The sequence below is a fragment of the Pogona vitticeps genome, chromosome 3 (genome assembly GCF_051106095.1).
Source record: "Pogona vitticeps strain Pit_001003342236 chromosome 3, PviZW2.1, whole genome shotgun sequence".
Taxonomy (NCBI): domain Eukaryota; kingdom Metazoa; phylum Chordata; class Lepidosauria; order Squamata; family Agamidae; genus Pogona; species Pogona vitticeps.
This window is the reverse complement of record NC_135785.1, coordinates 205,794,239-205,818,994: the sequence shown is the minus strand read 5'-3', so window position 1 is coordinate 205,818,994 and position 24,756 is coordinate 205,794,239. Positions and strand designations below refer to the sequence as shown.

The 24,756-nt window shown below is 39.8% G+C and overlaps 1 protein-coding gene across 1 annotated transcript in view; it reads left to right on the top strand.

The window, feature by feature from the left end:
* The first annotated feature begins 1,412 nt into the window (after window positions 1-1,412).
* MAP3K7CL (MAP3K7 C-terminal like) overlaps window positions 1,413-24,756 on the top strand; it is a 35,933-nt gene continuing 12,589 nt past the window's right edge. The window contains exons 1-3 of the mRNA XM_020796192.3: window positions 1,413-1,879; window positions 7,954-8,062; window positions 17,362-17,423. Coding sequence (XP_020651851.1) covers window positions 7,993-8,062; window positions 17,362-17,423 — 132 coding nt within the window. The 5' untranslated portion in view covers window positions 1,413-1,879; window positions 7,954-7,992. The remainder of the gene's footprint in view (window positions 1,880-7,953; window positions 8,063-17,361; window positions 17,424-24,756) is intronic.

The following is a 24,756-nucleotide window of genomic DNA, read 5'->3' as shown; positions in this document are numbered from 1 at the left end:
ATTGTTTCTTTTCTTTGTCTTTTGCTATGCATGGACCTGAAGAATATGTTCTGGTGTTGGTGTTGTTTTTAGTGTCTCTAGCTAGCCTCAGGTTATTCTCAGCTTTTGCTCTCCTAATGCCATCCCTGCAATTATTTGCTACTTGTCTGTACTCATTCTCGGTGGCCTGGTGTTCCTTCCATTTCCTATATGTGTCCTTTTTTTTGTTTTCAGGTCCTGTTTGAGCTTTTTGTGAAGCCATGGTGGCCTTTTCTTTTGCTTTCTCCCACATTTTTTTTCTTGTAGGAATTGTTTGTAGTTGTGCCTTTATAATTTCCTTTTTAAGAAGCTCCTACCCTTCTTAGACTCCCTTTCTTGTTAGGATCTCCTGCCATGGGACTTTACTTATCCCTGTTCTTCTAGTAGAACATTGCCACTCTCTCCCAGAGTTCCCCTTACTACCACGTCCTCCACCAAGTCATCTCTATTGGTTAGAATCAAGTCAAGGGCAGCTAGTCCTCTAGTTTATTTCTCTACTTTTTGTAGGAGCCAATTATAAGCCACACAAGCCAGGAATTTCTTGGAAGGGCCACATTTGGCAGAATTTGCCTCCCAACAGTCTGTGAATGCTTCTGAAAAGATCACACCATGGAATCTGAGAAGAAAATTTTACAACTGATTTCCTCATAATTTTCTGTATCAACTTGAAATGGTGTGACCTGCAAAAGAGTTGGGCCAGTATTTGAATTACCAAAGGACCAATTTGGTTACTTATCATATTTTGAAAAGAAGAAAACAATTTAATCATTTATAAAAGCACTGAAGATTATTTAACTATAGTATGTTAAGTGCAGTGAATAACAAAATTAAGTATCTTTTTATGTGAGGTTGCTTTGCTTATTTACCAAGAAATGAAAGTATTGCTATTTGAATTTGTATATAAATGCTTGAAAAGATAAGCCCACATATGGCATCATTTAAACATTTTTTTCCTGTAACTATGCAGCGAGTTAGCTTTTCTTGTCAGTAATTCTAGCATTTTTAGACAAAAGAAAACAGTTGAAATTTTTATGGTTTACTTCTTGCTGTTCTTCTGTATGAGGCTGCAGTCTACATAACCCCCAAATGTCTGTAAATACACCTTGAGGAGAAAGATATATTTGTAGTCTCTTAATATACACCACACCTATAAATAGGCTAGTCCATTGTTTCTTTTAATGCCGCAGGTCTATCATCTCATTTATTGGGCAGTATCATTTTACCAAGCCTGGATGAAAGCAGCAAAGATGTAACCTAGTTGTTAGCTATGATAGCTACAGCCACGGCAGCGGCAGCAGCTATCATTTGATAGTTTGCTCGCAGCCAGTTCAAGTTGGCAATGTCACCCCAAGCTGATTGGAGCTGCAGACATTTTTGCTGACTGGAGTCAGGCTATCTTTTCCAGTTTGCTGGAATAGACACAGACACTGATTGGGTCATGCTGAAAACATTCCAGTCCTATGAAGCAAGTCTGTTTGTATTTTAGGTTTGGCAGGACTAATGAATTAAAAATTTTGGACTCTTGACAGTTTGTGGCTTTAATAATGCCTCTGATGGAAGGATTTTTTGCCTCACGGAGCTTGACAACATTGTAATCCCTCGTTGTTGGAAAGGAAGGGACGGGACGGTGGAATTGTGAAGGAAACCGGAAAAGGGTGGTCTGGAGGGATTGAAAAGCCTATGGGGTGCAGGTAGTAGCCTGTTGCCCTGACAGCTGTTCCAACTACTCAGACCTTGTCAGCTTGTGGCTATGTAGCAGGTGCAGCCTTTTCTTTTATTGATTCTGTTCTCCATAAAGGCAACGACAAGCCAAGGCAGTGGCTGGCCCTGGATTATACAAGTGCAGACACTACCAAGTGAGGTAAGGCAACAGGTGTGAAAACTGAACTAAGTGATTGAGTTGTAACCACACTTAACTCGAGTTCTGGTGCAGGTTTATATATCTATCTATCTATCAAATGAAGGAATACTATTTTCTAGGCAATCTAATGAAAGAGTAGTTTGGGGGGAAATTGTTTTGGATTGCTTATTAAAACCAAAGCCTTCAGCTTTAATCAGAAAAGAAAGCAAAATAGAGTACTTGAAGAAATTCTGTTCAATATCTATTGTTTGATTATATTGATATAAAAATCTGTTTTGTATAGCTTCATTTCTTCTTCTGAGATGGAGGGATGCTGGGGTTCTGTGGATGCATAATAAAGAAATGGAGAAAATTAAATATATATCTGTGCATAAGAAAGGTGCTTATCTTTTTAAAAAGCTAACCACATATACACAAGTTTAAGAAATTTTTACACAACCAGGATAACATAATGGCTGATTTAAAAGAAAAGGGTCTGCTACAGATGCTTTGGGATTGCTCCCCCAAATCCCTGCAATGTTGTTTATTTTAAAACTATGTGATAGCTTGAGATAACTTGTTAAAACACCATTATTGTTTTGTGGAGAGTGCTGGTCAGAGGACAGTCACATGAGACCTCCACAATCAAAAATAAAATTGATTCAAAGTTTTAATGAGTAACCTTTCTTTCATGTTTCTCCGCTTTTGCTTTCGGATAATATACCCATGATGTTATCCGAGGAACAAATTACAATTTAGCATTTCTAATGCTTATGCTTTTACTTAGTCATAAATTATGTGTTTTCTAAAAATGGATGTACTAAGTGACTCAATTATAAAAATTATACATGAAGATTTTTTCTTACAAAACCATAACAGCTTAGTAATAAAAGAATTTCTAATTTGGAATATTTGGAACAGAACTGTATTCTGGCAAGAAGGAAGGTGATGTGAATTAAATTTAAAAAATGAAAGAAAGTTTGGCAAGTTCTCTTCAGCAGCAGCATTATCTGAACCCCTGTTTGTCCAGCTTGTATTGATGGAATTAGGTATTGCCATAATAGTATTTCAAGGGAGTTGAGGGAAGGCACATTAATTGTCTCCTTTCAAATCAAACCTTTTACTACTTTTGGTTTAGCAGCGATATAAAGTTATGTCTGGCAAAAGTGAATGTTGTAGTGTATTACATATTAAGCAGTTTCAACAGGTCACCTCGCAGCTGATTGTGAGATAATTCATTGTGTTTAATCTGCCAAAAGCTGCAAATTACATTCGCGTGTCATCTTGAAATGAATGACAATACTCTCTTGCTCAAGCACATGTCCAAATGTTTTTCACAACTGGGATAGCATTTCATGGGATATCGTTGCTAGATAAATGCTGAGAGAACAAGGTACATTGGAAAATTGATAGGGACTACCAGTCACACCCCTGCCTAGTCTCACATCATGAGCTGTTAAAGAATGGTGTCAGGGAGGGGTGTTATGTAGTTGGGTTTTAACAAAATGACTTTTAAAAATTATGAAACCCATGCGATTGCCAAGTCCAGATTTGTGGAAGGCCCTCTAGTTTTAAGGACTGGATAAAGAAAGGCCATTTTCTGGGTACACTGCTGTTCCAATAGAGGAATACAGTACAAAATGCTGCATGCGGTGAAATTTTTGTCTCCAGCTGAGTTCTAGACATCTGTTTGTTTGTTTGTTTGTTTATAGTGTCATTTACAGGTTGCCTTTCTCTCAATGTGGGACCTCAAGGCAGCTCACAATGTTAAAAAAAATCAGGAATACAATAAATTGTACATTAAAAACAATTACAATATACAGTAATAGCAATTAAAACACACTCAGTGATTAAAGACTAGAGATCAACATAAAACGCTGGTTGGGTGGTTCATGCCAGGTTGTCATTTGGACGAACAGGTGTTCGTTCAGTGGTTCCTAGCCCTGCTTCTTCCAGGTACTGCCTCTTAGTGGGTGCCCACCAGAAGAAGGGCTGGGAACTGCCCAAAATTTGTTCAGCTGAAGGACAAACTGGCAGTTTGTGCCCATCCCTATTAAAGACATTTGAAACTTTTAAAACAAACTTACTCAACTAAAAACCAGCATTTAGGACTCAGTTATGATTATTAAAAACCTGCCTGAAGAGGTGGGTCTTCAACTTCAAAGGAAGGAGACCAGCCTAACTTCTCAAGGGAGGAACATTATAATGTGTGTGGTGTTGTTTTTTTAAATTTACACCAAGCCTTAATTTGTTTCTTTGAAGTACTATATTCCAAGTAATAGCCCAATAGTCTAACCACTGTACCACATTCCCTCTCACCCTTTACTTTATGAGCTTCAATACCAACCAAAGGTCAGATGTCAATTAATTGCAGAGTAATTAAAACCCACAGTATTTTAAATGAGGTAGGTTTATTACTGCGCTAAAGACGCGAACAGTTTGGAAAAGATGCAATGGATAGAAATAAGAAAATACAACTAAATACCTATTCTGAAATATTAACTTTCATGTAGAATAGGTTCCAAGACTAGACTAGGAGCCTTGTGGCGCTGTGGTTAAACCGCTGTACTGCAGCCAAAACTGTGCTCACAACCTGGGGTTTAATCCCAGGTAGCGGCTCGAGGTTGACTCAGCCTTCTATCCTTCCGAGGTCAGTAAAATGAGTATCCAGCTTGCTGGGGGGGGGGGGGAATGCATAGCCTGCATAATTAATTTGTAAACCGCCCAAAGAGTGCTTGAAGCCCTATGAAGCGGTATATAAGCAGCACGCTTTTAGAATAAGACAGAGACTATGGAAACAGGCTTCATGGACCAAACCCTTATACACCCAACCTTTAGGAATAGAAGACAAATGTAATTAGCCAGCCATGCTCTGTGTGGCTGTGGTGATACCACACTCTGCAGCTATATGGCAGGGACGTGCACATTCCCTTGTGAATGCACATCAGTGCAGTTGCGCTGAGGAGCACAGTCTCAGCTATGGCCTTGAGAATCTTTGCCAACAGATAATTCCAGTGGGCTTAGTGCCTACACAAGTCTCTCAGTCATAGGAAATGGCAACATTTCTCAGAAGAACTACAGCCTGCAGTTCTTCGTAGGCACCAGCTCCAAGAACCTGACAACTCTATGTGGAAAGCAGTGGTGGTAACATAAAGTAGCTGGCACCCTCCCTGGCATTTGAGGCCTAGCTGGCTCTTTTTGCAGCCAGAGCTGCTTCAGGATTGGCAGGTGGTGGTGTACTGCTACTTAGTGAGGCTCAAGGGGAGGAGGAAGGCTTGTGGGAATGGGGAGGAGAGGAGAGCAAGGAGACCAAGTAGCAGGACTCCCTGGGGCTGGGGGGGGGGGGACAGTAGAGTTTACCACTCCTGGCATTTTGCCATCTGAGGCAGCTAATTTATTCTGCCCAGTGGTGGGGCAAGATGCTAATGGCAGGATACCAATTGTAATCGACACTGTGGTTTCATTACAAAAATCAGGCATTAAAGCCACTGTATTGTGGCAGTAGACTTTTGGTGAAATCTGGCATCTTGTCAGTTCTGATCATAGAGATTATGCAGAGACTTTTGACCCAGTGATCCCTTATACTAGAACGATGCAATTAATATTCTGCTCTTTGGCGAAAATAAGCACGTGATAGGCTCAGAACCTAGCAAACATTTTGTATAGAAGAGCCATACAGTTGAAAAGCATGCTACTAGCTCTCATGAAATCTGTTGGCTTATGTACAAAAATCCGTTTAACACAAGGTAAACCTCAGCTCCATTAATTTAAATGTATTCTGTTTGGCTGCAGTGTTGCTGGAGGGTGCAAAAGAGCAAACTCATTGAAGCAGGGTGAGACCACATATTACTAATGGTAACCCACTCTGGCACTTTCATTTAAAAGGAACTTGGATGGCAGAAACGAGGAGAGAACCTCTCCTCAGGCTAAGGATTGCTCTTGCCACCCACAGTAGTATCTGTCTAGACAGAGCACTATGCTGATGTAGACCAAGATAGCAACATGTGCTTGAGCCAAGTCGCAATACTTAGCTGAACACTGCCAACTTGTAAACAAAACCCATTCACCAAGCACTGGCCTCTCTTAGTCAAGGAAATCTGTTCCAAACTTTCTGCTGTGATTTTGTTACTCCTCTCTGCTGGAAGGCTGGCTTGTCCATTGCCATCATGTTATGAGTGATAATATTAAAACTGTTCCGAAACGTTTACACGAAACTGGGGGGAAATTCTCAAATACCAGTTGGAAGAATAAAGGGCTGATTCATACATACTTTACGAAACTATTCTGTTCAATAATACTCTATCACAGATTAATCCACAGATAAACAGTATGACACCTCAGTTATAATAGTCTTTAACAGAGTCAGTCACACCTCTACTAAGTTGGATGTTAGAGCAGCAAAGTATAAAACAAGTCACCTGACAGGATATAATATAATATATATACTGTATTAAGAATATATTAAGAAAGGCTCCAGCATCTTGTCCTCACTTATGTTTTCTAAGTAACTTACTAATATGTAGATTACAATATTCAGGCTTGAATTTCTCCATCTAGGAATCCAGAGAAGTTTTGAATTTTTAGGGAGAGATAGCACATAGGATCTTCTCCATAGCTAATATCAGATTCCTATGCATGAAAGTCAGCACCATGGCTTCTGTAACTACGTTTAGCATACATTTCACTTGCTCTATCCCTGAAAGGATTTCCTGAAGTAATAAGTGCAATTTTTCTGTTTTTCACCTATTGTCATTTTCCTGTTTTACTTCTCTGGGCTGCCTGCTCCTGTTTCATAGTCAGAAGATCAGTCTTAGCCTGCTGCACTCTGCTAGCATAAATATCAAATATTCTTAGATACTCAACAATCAGGTGAGATGCATTTGTTGTGCACTAGCTCATAGCATAGTGTCTGCCTAAAATTTTGCTATATAAAAGCATGTGACTTATATACTGCTCCATAGTGTTTAAAGCACTCTCTGGGCAGTTTACAAGTTAATTATGCAGTACTCATTTGTGGGTACTCATTTTACAGACTTTGGAAGGATGGAAGGCTGAGTGAACCTTAAGCTGGCTACCTGGGATTGAACCCTGGGTCATGAGCAGTTTGGTTGCAGTACAGCAGCTTAACCACTGTGCCACAGGGTGCAGGAATAAGATGGTACACCTTTCATTTTCATGTTCAGAAGCTCAGAGCTTGGAACAGTTACTATTTTGACAAGAAATGTCAAAATCCACCAACTCAATAGTGCTTATATGTGAGAAGACGTACATGCAATAGTATTGTGCTTGACCATCCTAGGGTAGGAAATCTTTGGTTCTGCAAATGTTTCAGATTATAATTCCCCATGTTTTATTGTTGTCCATACTAGTGGTCCCATTGCCAGCACAAGCACAGTTGATGGGGACATGAGAGAGGGTCTTCTCTGTGGTAGCTCCAAGGTTATGGAATGTTCAGGCTGGCCCTTTTGCCTTTTGTCTTTCCGCGGACAGCTGAAGATCCATCTTTTCAGGCAGGCTTTTAACAATCATGATTGAGTCCCTGAATGCCATTTTAAAGTTAAGATAATTTTGAATATTTGCCTGCTTTTAATTATTCCATTGTAATTAATGTATAGTTTAATTGGCTTTTTAATGTTTCACTTATGTTTTTTATTCTATTTTTAAAATATTGTGAGCTGACTTGGGTCCCCAAGAGAAAGGAGGCCTATAAATAAGACAAACAAATAAGGGAAATAAATAGGCCTGAGCTCCCAAACTCCTAGAGAGTTAAAGGTCTCCTACCTCTTGATTTCCCACCTAGAAAAATACAAACAATGAAAAAAGCCAAGAACATGAAGTCAAATGCATGAAGCATATTTGTTTCTCTAAGGAAAAAATATTGGCAAGCAGTTGTTTTCAATTTGCTGGAATACGTACATGGAGAACTCACCTGTGAAAGGGTTGGGACAAAGAATGTACTTGCAAATAATTATGCTCAGCGTTATTCCTGAAAGTCAGAGTCAATAATATCAGATACATAATGAACATATTTAAAGAATGTTACTTGATACTGCAGTGGCTTCTCCTGAACAATGTATGATATTTATATTTTGCAGCTGGAAGATATAAGTAAACGCATAGGCTCAAGTGCCCACATGATCACCACAGCAAGGGTACCTGCTGATAAAGCAATACGAATTGCCTTCAGTCTAAATGACTCCCAAGGTAATAGTCAATTTTATTAAGATTCTTTGTCCTGGGCATTTGTTCTTGGTTGGAGAGAATATTTTTCAGTTTGTCTTAAAGAAATTATTGTCTGAAATCCTATTGCTTAGCTTGGTAAATAGCACTAGAGTAGGCCCATTGAGTCAGTGGGAATTTAGTCAGACAACTCCTCGATTAGTTCTATTATTTCAAATGGGCTTACTCTAGTTGTGACTCCTACAGCACAACTTATTACATTAAACAACAGGATATCAGCCACTGATTTGCATTTCTCAAACTTGTGTGCAAACTAAAACACATTTATATCTCATTTTTCCAAACATTCTGGTACAGTTCTCCAATCAAGCAATGTATATGAAATGTATATGAAAATCAGTATATTAAAGGAGAAGTGCACGTAAAGAATTAGACAAAATGGAGTACAAAAAATGGAGAAGTGTGTAGAAAATTGTATATGCACACATTTTTGTGGGGACTTTTAACAAGGTAAAACTCTTGGGAATATGAAATGAATTTAATGCTGGGAAAATGAGAAACTGAGTGAATCTCAAACTGATGGATTACCCCAGTTCTATTCTTGCCACTATTTGCAATAATTTAAGTAAATTCGATGGCACAAATGTATTTTTAACTGGTTCAGATTATTTGGTTTGTGTTTGCATCTAATAACTACAAATCTTATCAGTAAGGATAATTTTATAGAAAAATATGTATCATTTTACTTACTTGCAATAACAAGAAGAGATAATTGCAGCAGAACTGAATGTGAAAGGTATAGAATACATTGGCAGGAATACATTGCCAAAATCCTCTTGAGTAACTATGCAAATAGGAGGGCCCCAAATTAAGAAATCACCATAAACCTTATTGATTGTATGCTGATTCATACAACCTAACGGTGATTTCTTAACTTGGGGCAATTCACCCCAAAAGGTATGACATTTGTGCTACACCACTGTAACTAGGCAAGAGGATTTGGGTAATTTTTTTAAATGAATGAACAGAGGGGGGGGGGACATAAAATGGCTAAATTAAGGGAAGCGTTCAGGAAACAGCTGGTCCAGTTTGTATTGCACATTCTGTCCAGCCAAAAGAGATAGAGTTGATTGATGTTTGTCCTTTATATCACTGCTGACTGTGGTTTTATTTAATTATGCAACCTATATTTGGGACTCAGGAAGAGCTCAGAGCTGCATTGTATACATATGCAAACTTTAAGTGGAAAAGTTACGCAGGACTCGGTTTTCAGAATATCGCAACCCTTCTACATAAATTAATGCTGTGCCAAAATGTATCTTGGGAGGGTTTCAACTATTCTCAAACAAGTTGATAGAAAAGATATTCCCTTTGAAAAGAATATCAGTAGAGGAGAAATACCAAAGAAATCCTCACGGCTGTGGTTCAGGATTTTGTGCTTACATACTTTTAAAGTGGTTGACAAATGTGTGTTCATGACTTGCCTTTCATAATGCAGTCATCTCTGTGGCAGGCAGCACTATGTTCAGCCTTCCTGTGATATTACCGTAAACTCAAAAGAAAGCCTAGCAATCCCTAGAGAATGAGGCAGTAAAATGGAACTTCTTGGACACTGGAAATAAAATTACAGCACAGCACTACTGCACTTTTTTGCCGGAGAGAGATACAAGAGTGTCCTTTTTCATACTCCCTACAGGATTTACAAGGAAGGAGCTATGTTATAAGCATCTCTGGAGTACAAACAAAATATTATCCATAATGCCCAACCTGAGATGCAAGATTTGGAAGGCCTGGGAAAATGTTGCATCCTGAAGGATGACAACTAGTGCTAAGCCATCATTTCTATAGCTATAGGTATAATCAATACAGGGACCATTTAAAGGCTCGGATAGTAGATGATGATTCTGCCTGAGATGCTGGAAAATGTCTGCCAGCTGGTCAAAGCACAGGAAACTGGCCTGGGTCAACAGGAGAGAATGTATCTTCCTAACCCTAGTCAAATGTTTAAGATAGAGTTAACCTGAACACATGGGAAGAGCAGGCTAGGCCGACCTTCTTTGTTATCCATCTGTAGAGGAAACTACTGTCTCCAGGCTGTCACTCTCCCCATGTGGGGAATAACAAGAGAGGGGGAGAAGCTAGCCCTCTGTCCTTCCTTATACATTTCAATTAACCTTTTTCTGAACATCTAAACAAGGCTTCTGACTAGTGCTTTTCATGAGATCAAACTGACAACAGAGATATTGTGCAGAGATAAGTGGCATTTAGGTAGCCCTCCTAAGGGACATCTGATTAAGGCTAGCAACAACTATCCTAAATAGGTCTGGGTGCGTAAGAACCTGTCTATATTTCTCAAAAAAAAAAAAAAAAAAAAAAAAAACCCACCATATGTAGTGTTTTAATTTTAGTTGACTCAAGTCATGTGGTTTTTGAGGCATCTCCTGTGTTCCTACTGAGTAATAGAAATACTCCTTTTTAAAATTTAGTGTAGGGTTCACAATGGCTTAAGTTGATTAAGAAAACAGTGTGCTAATATAAACAGCCCTCTTGTGTTTAACAGCTTAACTCGCTACAGCTTAACTCGCTTCCTAAGAAAATAATGTGACTCAGAGGAAAATAAATACATACTTTGTAATTCATTGTGTGAATGTGAAACTCATAACAGTTTTTAACACAAGTCAAATCCCAGGTCTTTTTGGCTGTGTGACCCGGCTCTAAGAAACAAATATTGGGAAGTGAAAAAGAATATTTTAACATACAAAAATAGGTACAGATAATGTGGAGGAGGTGATGGAGATGGTGATGATAATGGAATCTCTTTGTGCATGAAAAAGTCATTTCTATTTTTAAAAAAAGATTTTTGTTTGAAAAGCATATAGTGGCAGGGAGCTACCAGATGGGCCCATATTTGAATGGCACTGTTATCCTTTGTAATGTCAACGATAAAGCTGACAATAATTTCTGGCTGCTGTATACCGTGGGTGTGCTCCTCAAGTTGTCAAAACAAGTATCACTTCTCTGTAACTCTGATCCAGTATCATTGCCATTGTCAAAATATTTTACAAATGTTCTTGAAGCAGCTGGGCCACCAGTGACTCTGAGTCACACTTCTCTTTTTCTTTTGGGCATTCACTATGATTCACCTTTCTTTTTTTGAAATGATTAGGTTGGTTTGGGTTTTTTAAAAAACAAAAAAACAACATTGCAGGAACAGTGTCTCTGGTATGTAAAGTAAAACATTTGCATCTGAAAATAAAGATATCATATGCAGATAAGAATATAAACCCCGGCCCTAAACGTGTTCATTTAGGGTTAAAAAGAAAAAGAAAATACAACTGTAGATAAAGCAGCATCCTAAGGTCTGTTGCTACTTGAGCTGGGAAGCGAGGTGCCACTTACACTGCCCACTCATGCCCATCCAGTTTATTTTATGTATTTATTTTCACAGACTTATTTACTGCCCAAGTAACTCTAGTCTGGGTGGCTTAACATAAAAACAATCAATATAAATACATTACAACAGACAGAGATAACAAGTAAAGGTAAAGGTAAAGGTTCCCTTTGACAATTTTTTGTCCAGTCGTGTCTGACTCTAGGGGGCAGTGCTCATCCCCATTTCCAAGCTGTAGAGCCAGCGTTTGTCCAAAGACAACCTTCCGTGGTCACATGGCCAGTGCGACTTAGGCACGGAACGCTGTTACCTTCCCACCAAGGTGGTCCCTATTGATCTACTTGCATTTGCATGCTTTCGAAGCGCTAGTTTGGCGGGAGCTGGGACAAGCAACGGGCGCTCACTCCGTCGTGTGGATTTGATCTTGTGACTGCTGGTCTTCTGACCCTGCAGCACAGGCTTCTGCGGTTTAGCCCGCAGCGCCACCACGTCCCTTTTTTGCTATTCTAGTTTGTGGTAAATGCCATCTGTAAAACATTTTGTATACATTTTCTTTATATGCGGTTGCTAAGGTTAATTTACAATTATCACTCCATAATGTTTGGGTGGCAGGTGATCTCATAGCCCCTAGTACTACTAGGGCTTCACCCCTGCAATCCCTAGTTCCCCTACACCAGTGGTCCCCAACCTTGGGCCTCCAGATGTTCTTGGACTTCAACTCCCAGAAATCCTGGCCAGCAAAGCAAAATATTAATAAAAAAGAAGTAACAATATGACTGTTCAACAACAAAATGCACACCCCAGAGCAGCAGGGGGTGGAGGAGAAATAAAAGAACTACTGTATTCTTGTTCCATACTTCCACTCTGAGACAAAAGTGGAGAAAGAAGGAGAAGAGAGAGATGATGAACCAATCACCTGGCAGCAGTGGCAATGATGGAAGCCAAAGCAGAATCAGCTACATAGCATAGAATCATACCATAATGATTCTAAGGCCATCAGTCCAACCCCCTGCTCAGTGCAGGAATCCAGATGAAAGTAGATTTTACAGATGGAGGTCCAATTTTTTCTTGAATGCTTCCAGTATTGGTACACTCGCCATCTCCCAAGATCATTGTTTCCATTGTCATACTGCTCTAACAGCGAGGAAGTTTTTTCAGAGGTTCAACCAAAATCTGTCTTCATAGAATCATAGAATAATGAAGTTAGAAGGGGCCTATAAGACCATCAAGTCCACGGCTCTTGACAGAGGCCAGGTCCTTAGAGCTACAGTACTATTCTTTAAACTGGTGGTCACCACCAAAAATAGGAAAATCCAGGATTTTCTAGGCTAAAGCACCTTGAGAGCCGGGCACTGATTTTAAGATATAGCTGGCACTGTGGAACTGGCCTCTGGCAGGAGGTGTGCTCTACTTAGCTGCTAGTGCCACTGCCTCCAGCATAATCTATGCTTACTTCTTCATGGGTTGCCCCGGGAGCAGTGGCTGATAATTGCACACATGCTTCACAATCCCCATGATAGGTTTTAAGAGCAGTTAAAAGCCTGAGTTTCATACGAGAACGGTAATACCTGAAACAAAATCTTGTAAAAAAGAATACAAGAATTGTATTTGCAAAGGCTTCCACAGCCGGGATCTAATGGTTGTTGTGGGTTTTTTGGGCTCTTTGGCCGTGTTCTGAAGGTTGTACGTCCTGAAGTACAACCTTCAGAACACGGCCAAAGAGCCTGAAAAACTCACAACAACCAATACAAGAATTGTTCTTTTGCAAATGATTTAAAAATGCTTTCTTTTAACAACTTGATTAAGTGAAGGACAAGCATGCAATTAGGTGGCAGTTTTTTTTTAAAATGACAGCTTCAGGAAAAGGTAGTGAAGGGAGCAGGAAGGGGAATGTCATTCATTGAAGTGGGGGGCATTGGAGTGCTCCAGAGATGCGTCTGGACTCCGGACCCTTCTCACAGGAGAAGAAGCATCAATCAGTGTGAATGGAAGGATTGCTCAACTGAGAGATAAAATAGATCACGCTGAAGAGAAGCCTTTTAAGCATGAACTAGACCACTCCAACTTCCCCTGCCTGGACATGCCCTTGGTTTAGTCTTGAGAAATGTCATACATTAAGAAAAATCCAGTGTTAATTTGATGGTGTATGAAAAATTATCTCCTGTCAAAATTATCTTTAGACAAAGAAGCAATGAACAGAATACTTAATATAAGCAAGGGATATAATTCCATGCCACATATCATACATATAAATAAACCCCAGATTAAATCTGCACTCCACGTTGAGCTGGCTGAAGCTTCTCCCATCAGTTCAAACAGTCCCTGCTGCTGCCTGGCAACCTGCCAAGGATCCAGTCATTCTATTCTTATTCCAGGAGAAGAGGAGGATGTTGCCACTGTCCAGCTGCTCATTCCTAACATCCTGCTATAGCAGTCTTTGATGGCCCTCCATGCAACTCTTAGGACACTTCAAATTTTTTTTGGTACTCTCATGATCCCAGAGTAGAAATGCACTATATCTTACAATGAATTGTGCATACATATATTTTTACGTATATCCTTGTCATGGCGAAGGGGCTTGAGTAATTCAGAGAAGCTATGGGCTATGCTGTGCAGGGACACCCAAGACGGACTGGTCATAGTGGAGAGTTCTGACTAAATGCAATCCACCTGGAGCAGGAACCAGCAAGCCACTCCATTATCTTTGCCAAGCCACTTCAGAATTTTGCCATGGACAGAAACAAAAGACTAAAAAATAAGACGCTGGAAGATGAGCCCCTCAGGTAGGAAGGCGTCCAACATGCTACTGAGGAAGAGCGGAGGACAAGTACAAGTAGCTCCAGAGCTAATGAAGTGGTCGGGCCAAAGTCAAAAGGACACTCAGCTGTGGATGCACCTGGAAGTGAAAGGAAAGTCCGATGCTGCAAAGAAAAATACTGCATAGGAACCTGGAATGTAAGATCTATGAATCTTGGTAAGCTGGATCTGGTCAAACAGGAGATGGCAAGAATAAACATTGACATCCTGGGCGTCAGTGAACTAAAATGGATGGGAATTATCGAATTCAATTCAGACTATTATCATATCTACTATTGTGGGCAAGAATCATGTAGAAGAAATGGAGTAGCCCTCATAATCAACAAAAGAGTGAGAAAAGCTGTACTGGGATAAATTCTCAAAAATGATAGAATTATTTCAATACAAATCCAAGGCAGACCTTTCAACATCACAGTAATCCAAGTTTATGCACCAACCACGGATGCTAAAGAGGCTGAAACTGACCAGTTCTAAAGAGACTTACAACACCTTCTAAAACTGACACCAAAGAAAGATGTTCTTCTCATCATAGGGGACTGGAATGCTAAAGTAGGGAGTCAGAAGATAAAAGGAACAACAGGTATGATTGGCCTTGGAGTTCAAAAAGAAACAGGGCAAAGGCTAATAGAGTTTTGTCAAGAGAACAAGCTGGTCATCACAAACACTCTTTTCCAACAACACAAGAGGCAACTCTACACATGGAAATCACCATATGGGCAATACTGTAATCAGATTGATTATATTCTCTGCAGCCAAAGATGGTGGAGCTTTATACAGTCAGCAAAAACAAGAACTGGAGCTGATTGTGATTGTGCTTCCTGGATCATGTTAATCCTTCTTTTTGCTTTTTTTAACCAACACAGAGAAGCCTCAATCCATATGTGGCCTAGGGATCCTCTATTGACCATCTCTATGCCTACATAGCGACCAACATGAATGTGACCCAACTCTGGGAGGCAGTGCAAGGCAGGAGGGCCTGGCATGCTCTGGTCCATGGGGGTCACGAAGAGTCAGACATGACTAAACGACTAAACAACAACAACATGCTTACATAGCTTTCACTCTGTTTCTTTTTAGGCACAATCGAAAGTGAATTGCAACCTGGCTATTCAAAAGGTCCTACCGCTCTCCCTTAGGATTTTGCCGTGGTGTTAAGATCTCCAGGGAGATTGTTTTGGTCCTTCAGCCCATGGAGGCATGTGGGAGAGGGGAAATGAAAACTTCTCTGGAGATGTCTAATGAGGGATGCTACGCTGGCTGCTTCTTTACTGCTTTTCCACCCATATACTAAGATGACTTCTATTCAGACAATTCTTTGTCCTCCATGCTGCACTGTAGCTCATGAAGACCGTTGCTTCCTTATGTTTATGCATTTTTATTGCATTTGAAACTGTTCAATGTTTTAATTTTGTTTGGTTTTACCAGAATGTTGCTGCTGTTTTCTCTCCCTTGTGCCTTTTTTTTTTTTTTTTTTTGGCAGAACAGCAGGACATAAAATTAATGATAACAACCGCAACAACAGAAGATGAAATGAAGAGTTGTATTACTTTATACCATTGATGCTATTTGATAGTGGAATGGAAGTTCTTGTCATAGTTTATCCTTGTTTGTAACCAATGATATCTGATCCCTTGTTTGACTTGATGCCACATAGAATCATAGAATAATCAAGTTGGAAGGGGCTTATAAGGCCATCATGTTCAAACCCCTGCTCAACGCAGGAATACAAATCAAAGGATATCTGGTAGGTGGTTTTTTAAATTTCTCCAGTGTTGGAGCACTCACCACCTCTCAAGGTATTTGATTCCATTGCCATACTACTCTAACAGTTAGGGAACTTTTCCTGATATTCAGCTATAATCTGGCTTCCTGCAACTTGAACCCATTATTGCGTGTCCTGCCCTCTGGGATGAACAAGAACAAATTGTGCCCATCCTCTGAATGACAGCCTTCCTGCCTATGAAGTTGATGTTAGGCTCACAGCTATCAACCATGCCCCTTTGATTGTGCATGGGCACTTCCAAGAAGTGCCAGGTGACAACCTTTGAATGATATTATATCGGGAGCTGTACAGTAAACTGGCCATCATGAGGTGATGCACATAGGGTTGCTGGGTGATGTAAGAGGCTTGGGAATTCCTTAGAAATCACAATTGTTATTTCCATATATGATGAAATACATCAGCATTTGTTTCTGCCACAAATCTTCACCCAAACAACCCAAAGGCCTAATTCATGCAATTCTTGCTCCATAATACCAATGGGACATTACTGTATACAAATTAGCCATCCAATGAACATTGTGCCAGCAGAAATGTACTAGTGCAATGGGATTTTCTTGCTCCTCCGAAAAATTAGCTTTTATGTGCTGCCTGAAAGCCTGCTCTAGAGGATTTTCTGGTGATTTAAAACAGATTTTGAGGACCAGGGGCAGGGAATTTATCCCTCAGCTCAAATACGTCAATTGTGCAGATGCATAGTTCAGTCTCATAGATTTTATTATTGATGGATTGAAAATATTTTTGAATGTGAATTTTGTGGATATATACAAGAGTATGAACACAAATGCAACACAATATAGAACAGCTAAAGTTTGGTTGGTGATTTATGCAAGTATACATTGGCTGTTTGTTACTTAGCACAGTGACCTACACTAGATTAGGCCTGATGAATTAGTAGAGATTTGAAGATTCAAATCTTCCATAAGTCCCATTGATTCAAATGAGCCTACTCTATCTGTGACTTGCTATGCTAAATTAAGCTGCAACTAGAACAGATCTATTTGAATCAATGGAACTTATAGAAGAGTTGACTCACCAAATCACTACTAGTTCAGTGTGCCTACTCTAATGTGATTTATTGTGCTAAGTAACAGGATTTTACCCATTAAATTACATAACTTACTATGCAGCCAATGCCTCCTTACTCAGTGGAAGCTTGCCAAAGTGTGTTACAGATTTTAACTTATGAAAATCGCCAACAGGATTTTGGCCAATGCATACATACTGGTTGAGATTAAAAAACAAACCTAAATATTTGTATTTACTTTATGCTTTATGTTTGTGATTATGTAGGCAGTTTCTTACTAAATGTTGAACCTTTTTTTAATGTTTCAGATGATACACCCCCTGAAAATGCCTTTCCTTTGGCATTTCCAGATCTAGAACAGCAGCTCCAGGTGAGTCTGCTTTTATTTATCCTTCAAACATATAGTGCAAACTATTGTTCTTTGTAAGCAGCAGTAATATGCATATATTATTATTGATAATGATCATCCACATGGGTATGCATTTAAACTATTAAAATATACTTGCATAATATTCTGGAGAATGTCTGAATAATTTTAGGGTTTGCAAGTTAACTCAATAGAATTTTGTCTGAAGAAGATCCGACTGTTCCACAAATATTCACTTCTGCGTATCATGGAGCAGAATATTTCCTCTCTGGGGTATAAAATACAAAGGAATCCTAAAAGCCCCTGGTGTTTCAGTGAAAGAAAACAGATACTGCTCATTGTCATTTTGCTTCTCACTGTATACCAACTTCTTTCCAGTGCAATTTTTACTGCTTATTTGTTGCATATCTCTTCCACACAAATTGTACTCTGCCCCCCCATCCTATTGTGGTCATGTAAGTTTTATCATTATTGCTTTTCCACACATCCTCTGAGATTAGCTTGGGGTGGTGTCTCAAAAAACATGCCACAGTGGAAATGTTAAGAAGGTTTGCAGGGGCACACAACTGCCACAGGCTTCCCACTCTTTGTGTGCCTCACATTCCATGAGACACACTCACTTCCCTGATGATGGTGTTAAGTGATATACATTGATGCTGTCTGATAAGCACCTGCATGTCACAGGCCATGTCAACATAGTATGTCATTGTGCCTGAAGACCCAGCAGTGCTGTTGTGGTGGAAGTGGCATGTCCTGTGGCCCTTCTGTTTCCTTTGCCCCTCCAAAAATAACTGCCCCATCAAAACAATTGACCTATTTTAGCAATTCTCTTTGTGTTTTGTTCACTTCTCAAAGCCTGTAACTTTTGCACTCTCTACCGTTGGTACCACAGTCCTTCATCTGTGCTGAGCTGCATGCCCAGCGTAGGTTGTGCCATGTCATCGTGGCATCATGTCCAGCCAATGCCAATGATGGAAAATAAGAAGCCAATCAGACGGGCATGTAGCTCACTTTTTGGTATGCTTTTGGTGTGGTTTGGTTTGCCCTATTTTCTGATGAATGTATGTGTTTTCAGTAAGACTGCAGTCACACAAGCCAAATGTTGCCCTCCTATCCCGCACTGAGTTTATATCATAAATTTGCGGTCACATGATGCACAGCCATTAGTTAATCATTTATTTGGCAGATCATTTCTCACTTGGCCAGAGGTGTTTGTTTGTTTGTTTGTTTTTGTGAATCTTTTCAAAATATGTTGAGCTGCTGTGTGTGTGAACGGTCTTATTGCAAAATTTCTGAACTGCTGTCACTGTGTATATCCTTTTAAGCTGTTTTTAAAAAAACCACGGCATTTGTGTGGATTCATCAGTTAACTTCTTCAAATGGTGGTAACAAGAAGGTCTAGGCCCTTATTGAATTGGAAGGAAAGGACCCAGTAACCCAAAATAAAACACCCCACATTGGGATGCACATCCTAGAATAAATATCATGTGACCACAAAGCATGACAGAAACATGATTGAAAGTCATGTGACCACAGGGGGACATTTCACTGACGTGACTGCAGCCTAAGAGTAACCCGTCCCAGCCTTTTTACAAGTCAATCTGCTCCTTTCTGGCACAGTGCCAGGGCTGCAGTTTATTTGGTGCAGTTGGAAATGACCCTGATTCTGTGGCCCGTGTGGTTGGTTAATTCACACCCAAACAGAGCTGTGGGCAGTGTTATCTGAGGTGATAACCCTGTGACATTTAGTGGGTTGTGTCACTAAAAGGGAGGATGGGAAAAAAAACCTTCTGTATTTTTGCCCTTTTAAAATCATTTCTCTAATGGACACAGTGCAATTCTAATACATAGAACATGTCTTTCTGTACAATATGTATAATATGTCTGCCATGCTGGGTTGATGCAGTGCTATGCCAATTACTTGATTTAACAAAAAAGGGTAGATGTCACTGAGGTCCGCAGAATGTTGGCCATGACAAAAGGCAGGGGTGGGGATGGGTGTCAGTAATCAAAAGGGGAACACATTGGAGCAATCTGAAGAGCCGTCTGTACCCTTCTCACAGGAAAAGAAACATCTCCTGTGTGAATGGAAGGATTACTCAAGTGCAAGCTAAAATAGATCACACCAAAGATAAGAACCTTTTAAGTGTATATCAAATCACTCCAATGTATCCCAGTCTGGTCATGCCCCAAGTTAGTACACTTGTGTTTAAGATGCACTCAGATAATGCAGGATGGCAGGCGGCACTCAAAAGGAAGGAAGGAAGGAAGGAAGGATTTGGTGTTCTAACTATATGTTTTTCATGAGGCACTTGAATAGCTATGCAGCAGGTGGGGAAAATAAAAATAAAGGGAGCCATCAGAAACTTTGTTTGTTCGCTTCATTAGCATTTGCAAGGAAGAGGGCAAAATGGGAAGGAGTTACAAAAGAAAGAAAGTCTATGGCTACAGTCCAGAGCATGGAAAATCTTGTGGTTCAGAACAATTTTTGCATAATTTTGATTGACATCTTGAGCATTATTTAGTAGCAAGTGTTGTATCCAGAGATCATAAAGCAAAATTTATTCTAGACTGTGATGAACAAATAGACTTTGGGTGTACCTGAGGCAGAGGCAGAGACGGGCATGTCTGACTGTGTCAGTTGTAGGATTCTGGGATTTGTGCTCCAAAAGCTCCCAGATGTTTGCCTGTCTGACCTGAAGCCCTTATACACACACATGTAGCCTGTCTCTATTTCCACCCTCTTCTTCTGTTCTCTCCCTGGCCTTGTAGGAATAATAATAATGCACGTGGGCACTTTTCCACTAGGTTAGCTAAATGTTCTTTTAATTCATAGGAAAGGAAATGCCCCTGGAAACAAATGTGCTCACTAAAATTGTCATGAGGGGGTATTTCAGTTCTACATAGACCTTTTCCCAGATTAATAGAACAAAAACTATGCATTTTCTTTATAATGCAAGAAAAAGAATCTTGTGCATGATCCTTTAGAGCAGTGATCCTCAACCTTGGGCCTCCAGATGTTCTTGGACTACAGCTCCCAGAAGCCTTCACTACCACCTCTGCTGGTCAGGATTTCTGGGAGTTGAAGTCCAAGAACATCTGGAGGCCCAAGGTTGGGGACCACTGCTTTAGAGCAAAGATCGGCCACTTTCAGGACTAATGATATGTCCACTGGCTTCTACAGCAATGTCACAGTAAAAAAAATCTGAGGGAGCAAGGAAGGCTAAACTGATTAGAGAAAAGAAGATTTTAACATACTTTGAATTGAGTAGCAAACACTTTTCAAGAATGTTTCTAGAACAATGTTCATTTAGGGGAGCAAAGAATGCCTGTGAGAGCCTTCCTTCAAATAAGCAAACTCTTTCTTTCTGTAGCAGCATGAATACCCAGAGAGACAAGGTGGAGGATGCAGTTTTCTGACTGGCAGTTCTAACTTATAATCAAGTGTATGATTTTATTGGGACTTTACAGACACAGTGTTTTGTAGGCAGTGATACTGAAGGTTGATCCATGTTGCAGTGTTCATCACTCTTTATTAGTTCTTTCTTCTGAGAGGGAACACTAAATTTGGTTTTCCAGTGTCATTGGGACCTAGAAGGGTGTAGCATTGGGTTATTGCTTGCAAAATGCTGGATATTCCAGTCTGCTTCTGCCACTGTATGTTACATCCACCCCGTCCGACTGCCCTGTCTGTGATTCTGATGACAATCCAGTAGAAAACAAAGAATTCTTAAACTGTTTTTAATTCATCATATTTTCTGTCATTTGCACTTCTGAAATGTTGCAGAATTTTTTGACTAGGGGCAACTCTAGGACTTACACAATTTTCTAATTGCCAATGAATCAATTGGGGTGGTAATAGTAATGAAAAGCAAATGACTCCTCCCATATTTTAACATCTCTCTCCCCTTCTCAAAATACACTTGACCTGTTCTCAAATCTTGCAGGTTTTCAAAGCAAAACAACCTTTGTTGTACATCATTTTCATAATGTTTACTTACAAAAAACAACAACCGAGGAGAGAAGTGCATTTAATTTTTGAAGCCCACCAAATTGTAAAGGATGCTCTTCCACAATACTCTCTGGATCTATCAACCTAACACTTGACAGATATGATCCCCTCAGAAAAGCAACTAGCCCTTTCAGTTCTGCCAAGAAATATGGCACTTGTCAGCACATCCCATTAAAAATAAATTTAAAATTTAAAGATGTGTGGCAAAATAATGTTATATATTTATCACACACACTCCTCTCTCTCTCTCTCACACACACACACAATCTTATTTTGTCTCATATTTAACAGCCATGATCTCATAGTGGGCTTCTGACCTTTTATTTAATTTTTTAAAAACAGAAACATGTTATAGCCGTTTGTTTATTTTCAGATATAATCAGTGGGAAGCACAGCTACCGGTATTTTGATTTCTGAACTGAAATTTAGATTTGGTCCGAGTTGAATCAGGGTGTTTTCCAGATCATGACCTGAACCAAATCTGGTTGTGAACATGACTAGTTTCCACATCAGTATAACTTAACTGCGTTGTCACCTATTGTATCTTGTGAATGAGGCACTGTTTATTTTGAAGGGTACAAATGTTTGGAAGTCTTTGGTTGCAATCCTGTACATAGTATTAAATTCAATGGGGCTTATGTATAGATATAGGATTCTACTGTACATCATATCTGATGCCACTTCTAATACTCAGACTTGATCATTATAAGGGAACATCTAAATCTGATGGACAACTCTAAAAGTACAAACTGGAATATTGAGGGAGACCACGTGAGCTACTAAAATTTCCAGAAGCAATCCATGCACGTGATTGACTAAAAATGACATTGGGGGAATGAGAAGCATGGAAAGAAGGAAATGACAGATTTCTTAGACAGATGGGCTGCCTTTCTCTTTATAGGAAGTAAGAGGAAAATAAAACTAGGGCAGCCTAAGCCAGGAATATTTTTTTCTAGTTTTGGAAAGTGGATTTACTGACTGGATAACAATAGAAACATTCATGAAAGCCTGAACATATTCTACAGCAAGCTGAATAGTGAGCACAAATCAGAAGTATGCATTTGGTATCTTTTAAAAATAACCAAGGGAAAAAATAGTTTGATAATCAGATGGACAAATTAAATGGATCATCAAACAGCATTCTCAACCTTTGTTTATTCTCATGCTCTCTGCTTTACACAGCCCCCAAAGTTTCTTATCTTGCACAAGATTTTTGTGAGCACCAAATCTGTATGCAGAGTCATATTTCAGTTCTCTGTCTCTTAACCAAGACTCTTTTTTTTTCTTCAAAGCTCTCAGCCTATCACTCAACATAAAGGTAATATTTTGTAGCACAAGGGAAACTAGAAGTGTTCTAGCGCCTTTAAGACTATTTTTTTATTTCTTTCATAAGCTTTTGTGTGACAAGACTCATCTAAAGGCTACAAGACTTTTGGTTTCTCTCACCACAGACTCACATAGAATCATCGTAGAATCATCATAGGCTTGGAAGGGTCTTCTAGTCATTTCAGTATCTGGTAGTTAGCTACCAGTCCTCAGTATCTGGTAGTAAGTTACCAGTCCTTAGAAATCTCTTCTCATGGTATTCCCTCCCCTTTCCAACTTACGGTGGGCTAGCAGAGAGATAACAGAGTTCCAGTTTCCAGCTTAACAGACCCTCCATACTGTGCATGTGCCTCGAGGGAAATAATTCAACTTCCAGAAAAGCAAGCATTCATATGTTCGCTGTGAGTTTTTCGGGCTCTCATGGACACAGTTCCTACTCCAGTCCTCTAAAAATGCCGGCCACAGAGACTGGCGAAACATTAGGAAGAACAACCTTCAGAACACAGCCAAAGAGCCCGAAAACCCCACAACAACTATTAGATCCCGGCCATGAAAGCCTTCGCAAATACATTCATATGTTCCTTGATCTGCATCGGATCTCTAGCTAGTCATTGTGTTTCTGTCCCTCTCATACACACAGTCCTACTCCAGTCTTTCCAGATTCTACCTCCTGGCCCGTATTTTAATTGTAGAGTATATAGAAGAGATGAAATGGAAGTCTGCCTGTGTCTTACCCCAGTGGAACCGTTAAGATCAGATAACAAAATGTTGCAAAACAGCTTTTTAAAGGCAAATATTTTATTAGACTGATACAAAACCTCTTGCACGTATCTTTCTGCATCTTAGCAGGTTAATACAGGGACTACCTACACCCTCCAACTTTCATATGTAAAACTAAACATGTCTTTGTTTCCCATTGCACATCAATGGGCAGCATGAACATACAGTGGACCCTCAACTTACGGAATTAATCTGTATTGGAATGGGGCTGCAAGTCAAAAAGTCTGTAGGTCGAGGCTCCATTGACCTACAATGCATGGAAAACCGATTAATCCCGTAACAGGCCATTTTTGTGCCATTTTGGGTTTTTTTCTGGTCTGTAGGTAGATTTTCCGGCTGCAAATCGAACCTAAATTTTGCAGCCAGAAAAGTCTGTAACTCAAAAAGTCTGTAAGTGGAGCCATCTGTAAGTCGAGGGTGCACTGTAAATGATTAAGATTTGGGTCTAGATCACTGGTTCTTAACCTTGGGTTACTCAGGAGTTTTGGACTGCAACTCCCAGAAGCCTTCACCACCAGCTGTCCTGACTGGGGTTTCTGGGAGTTACAGTTCAAAAGCATCTGAGTAACAAAGGTTAAGAACCACTGGTCTAGATCAGGTCAGAATTGGTCCAAGTTGAATCAGGGCAGAAATCAATCAGAACATTGGGCCTCAGGCCAAGCATGTGTGTCACATTGGCTTAATATCTATACATACATATCCAGAAAGGACGTGCTATGCAAAAGAAAAAGAAGAAAACTCACTGAGGAAAACTGATTTTAACACCAGAAAGGCCTATACTGAATTGTCAAGGCCCATTTCTCAACCATTTCAACCCTTCAAACTGATGGTTTTATTTTAGTCATACTAGTAGAGACAGCAAGTCATGTTTTTTGGTATTTTTTGGATTGTAAAAAATTCAAAATGGCTGCCTCTTTTGCCACTCACTGTGAGCTGCCATTAGTAAATAGCAGCCAAGTTTGTACAGATTGTAAAGAGGGGAGGGCAAGTGAGAGAATAACAGTGCTACCCTATGAATGTCTAGTCAGATATTACCCTTGAATAAATGTGCTGAATAATCAACCAGATGATAAGAATCACACTTGGGAAGAAGACATTTCATGAAAGTATTTCTGCCTGCACTTTCTTTAGGTCATTTTTAAAAAATTTGGTAGGACTCAGTGGTGGCTATACAGGAGGCAAAGGAAGCTATACACATGGATTCAGAGCTCAGAACAA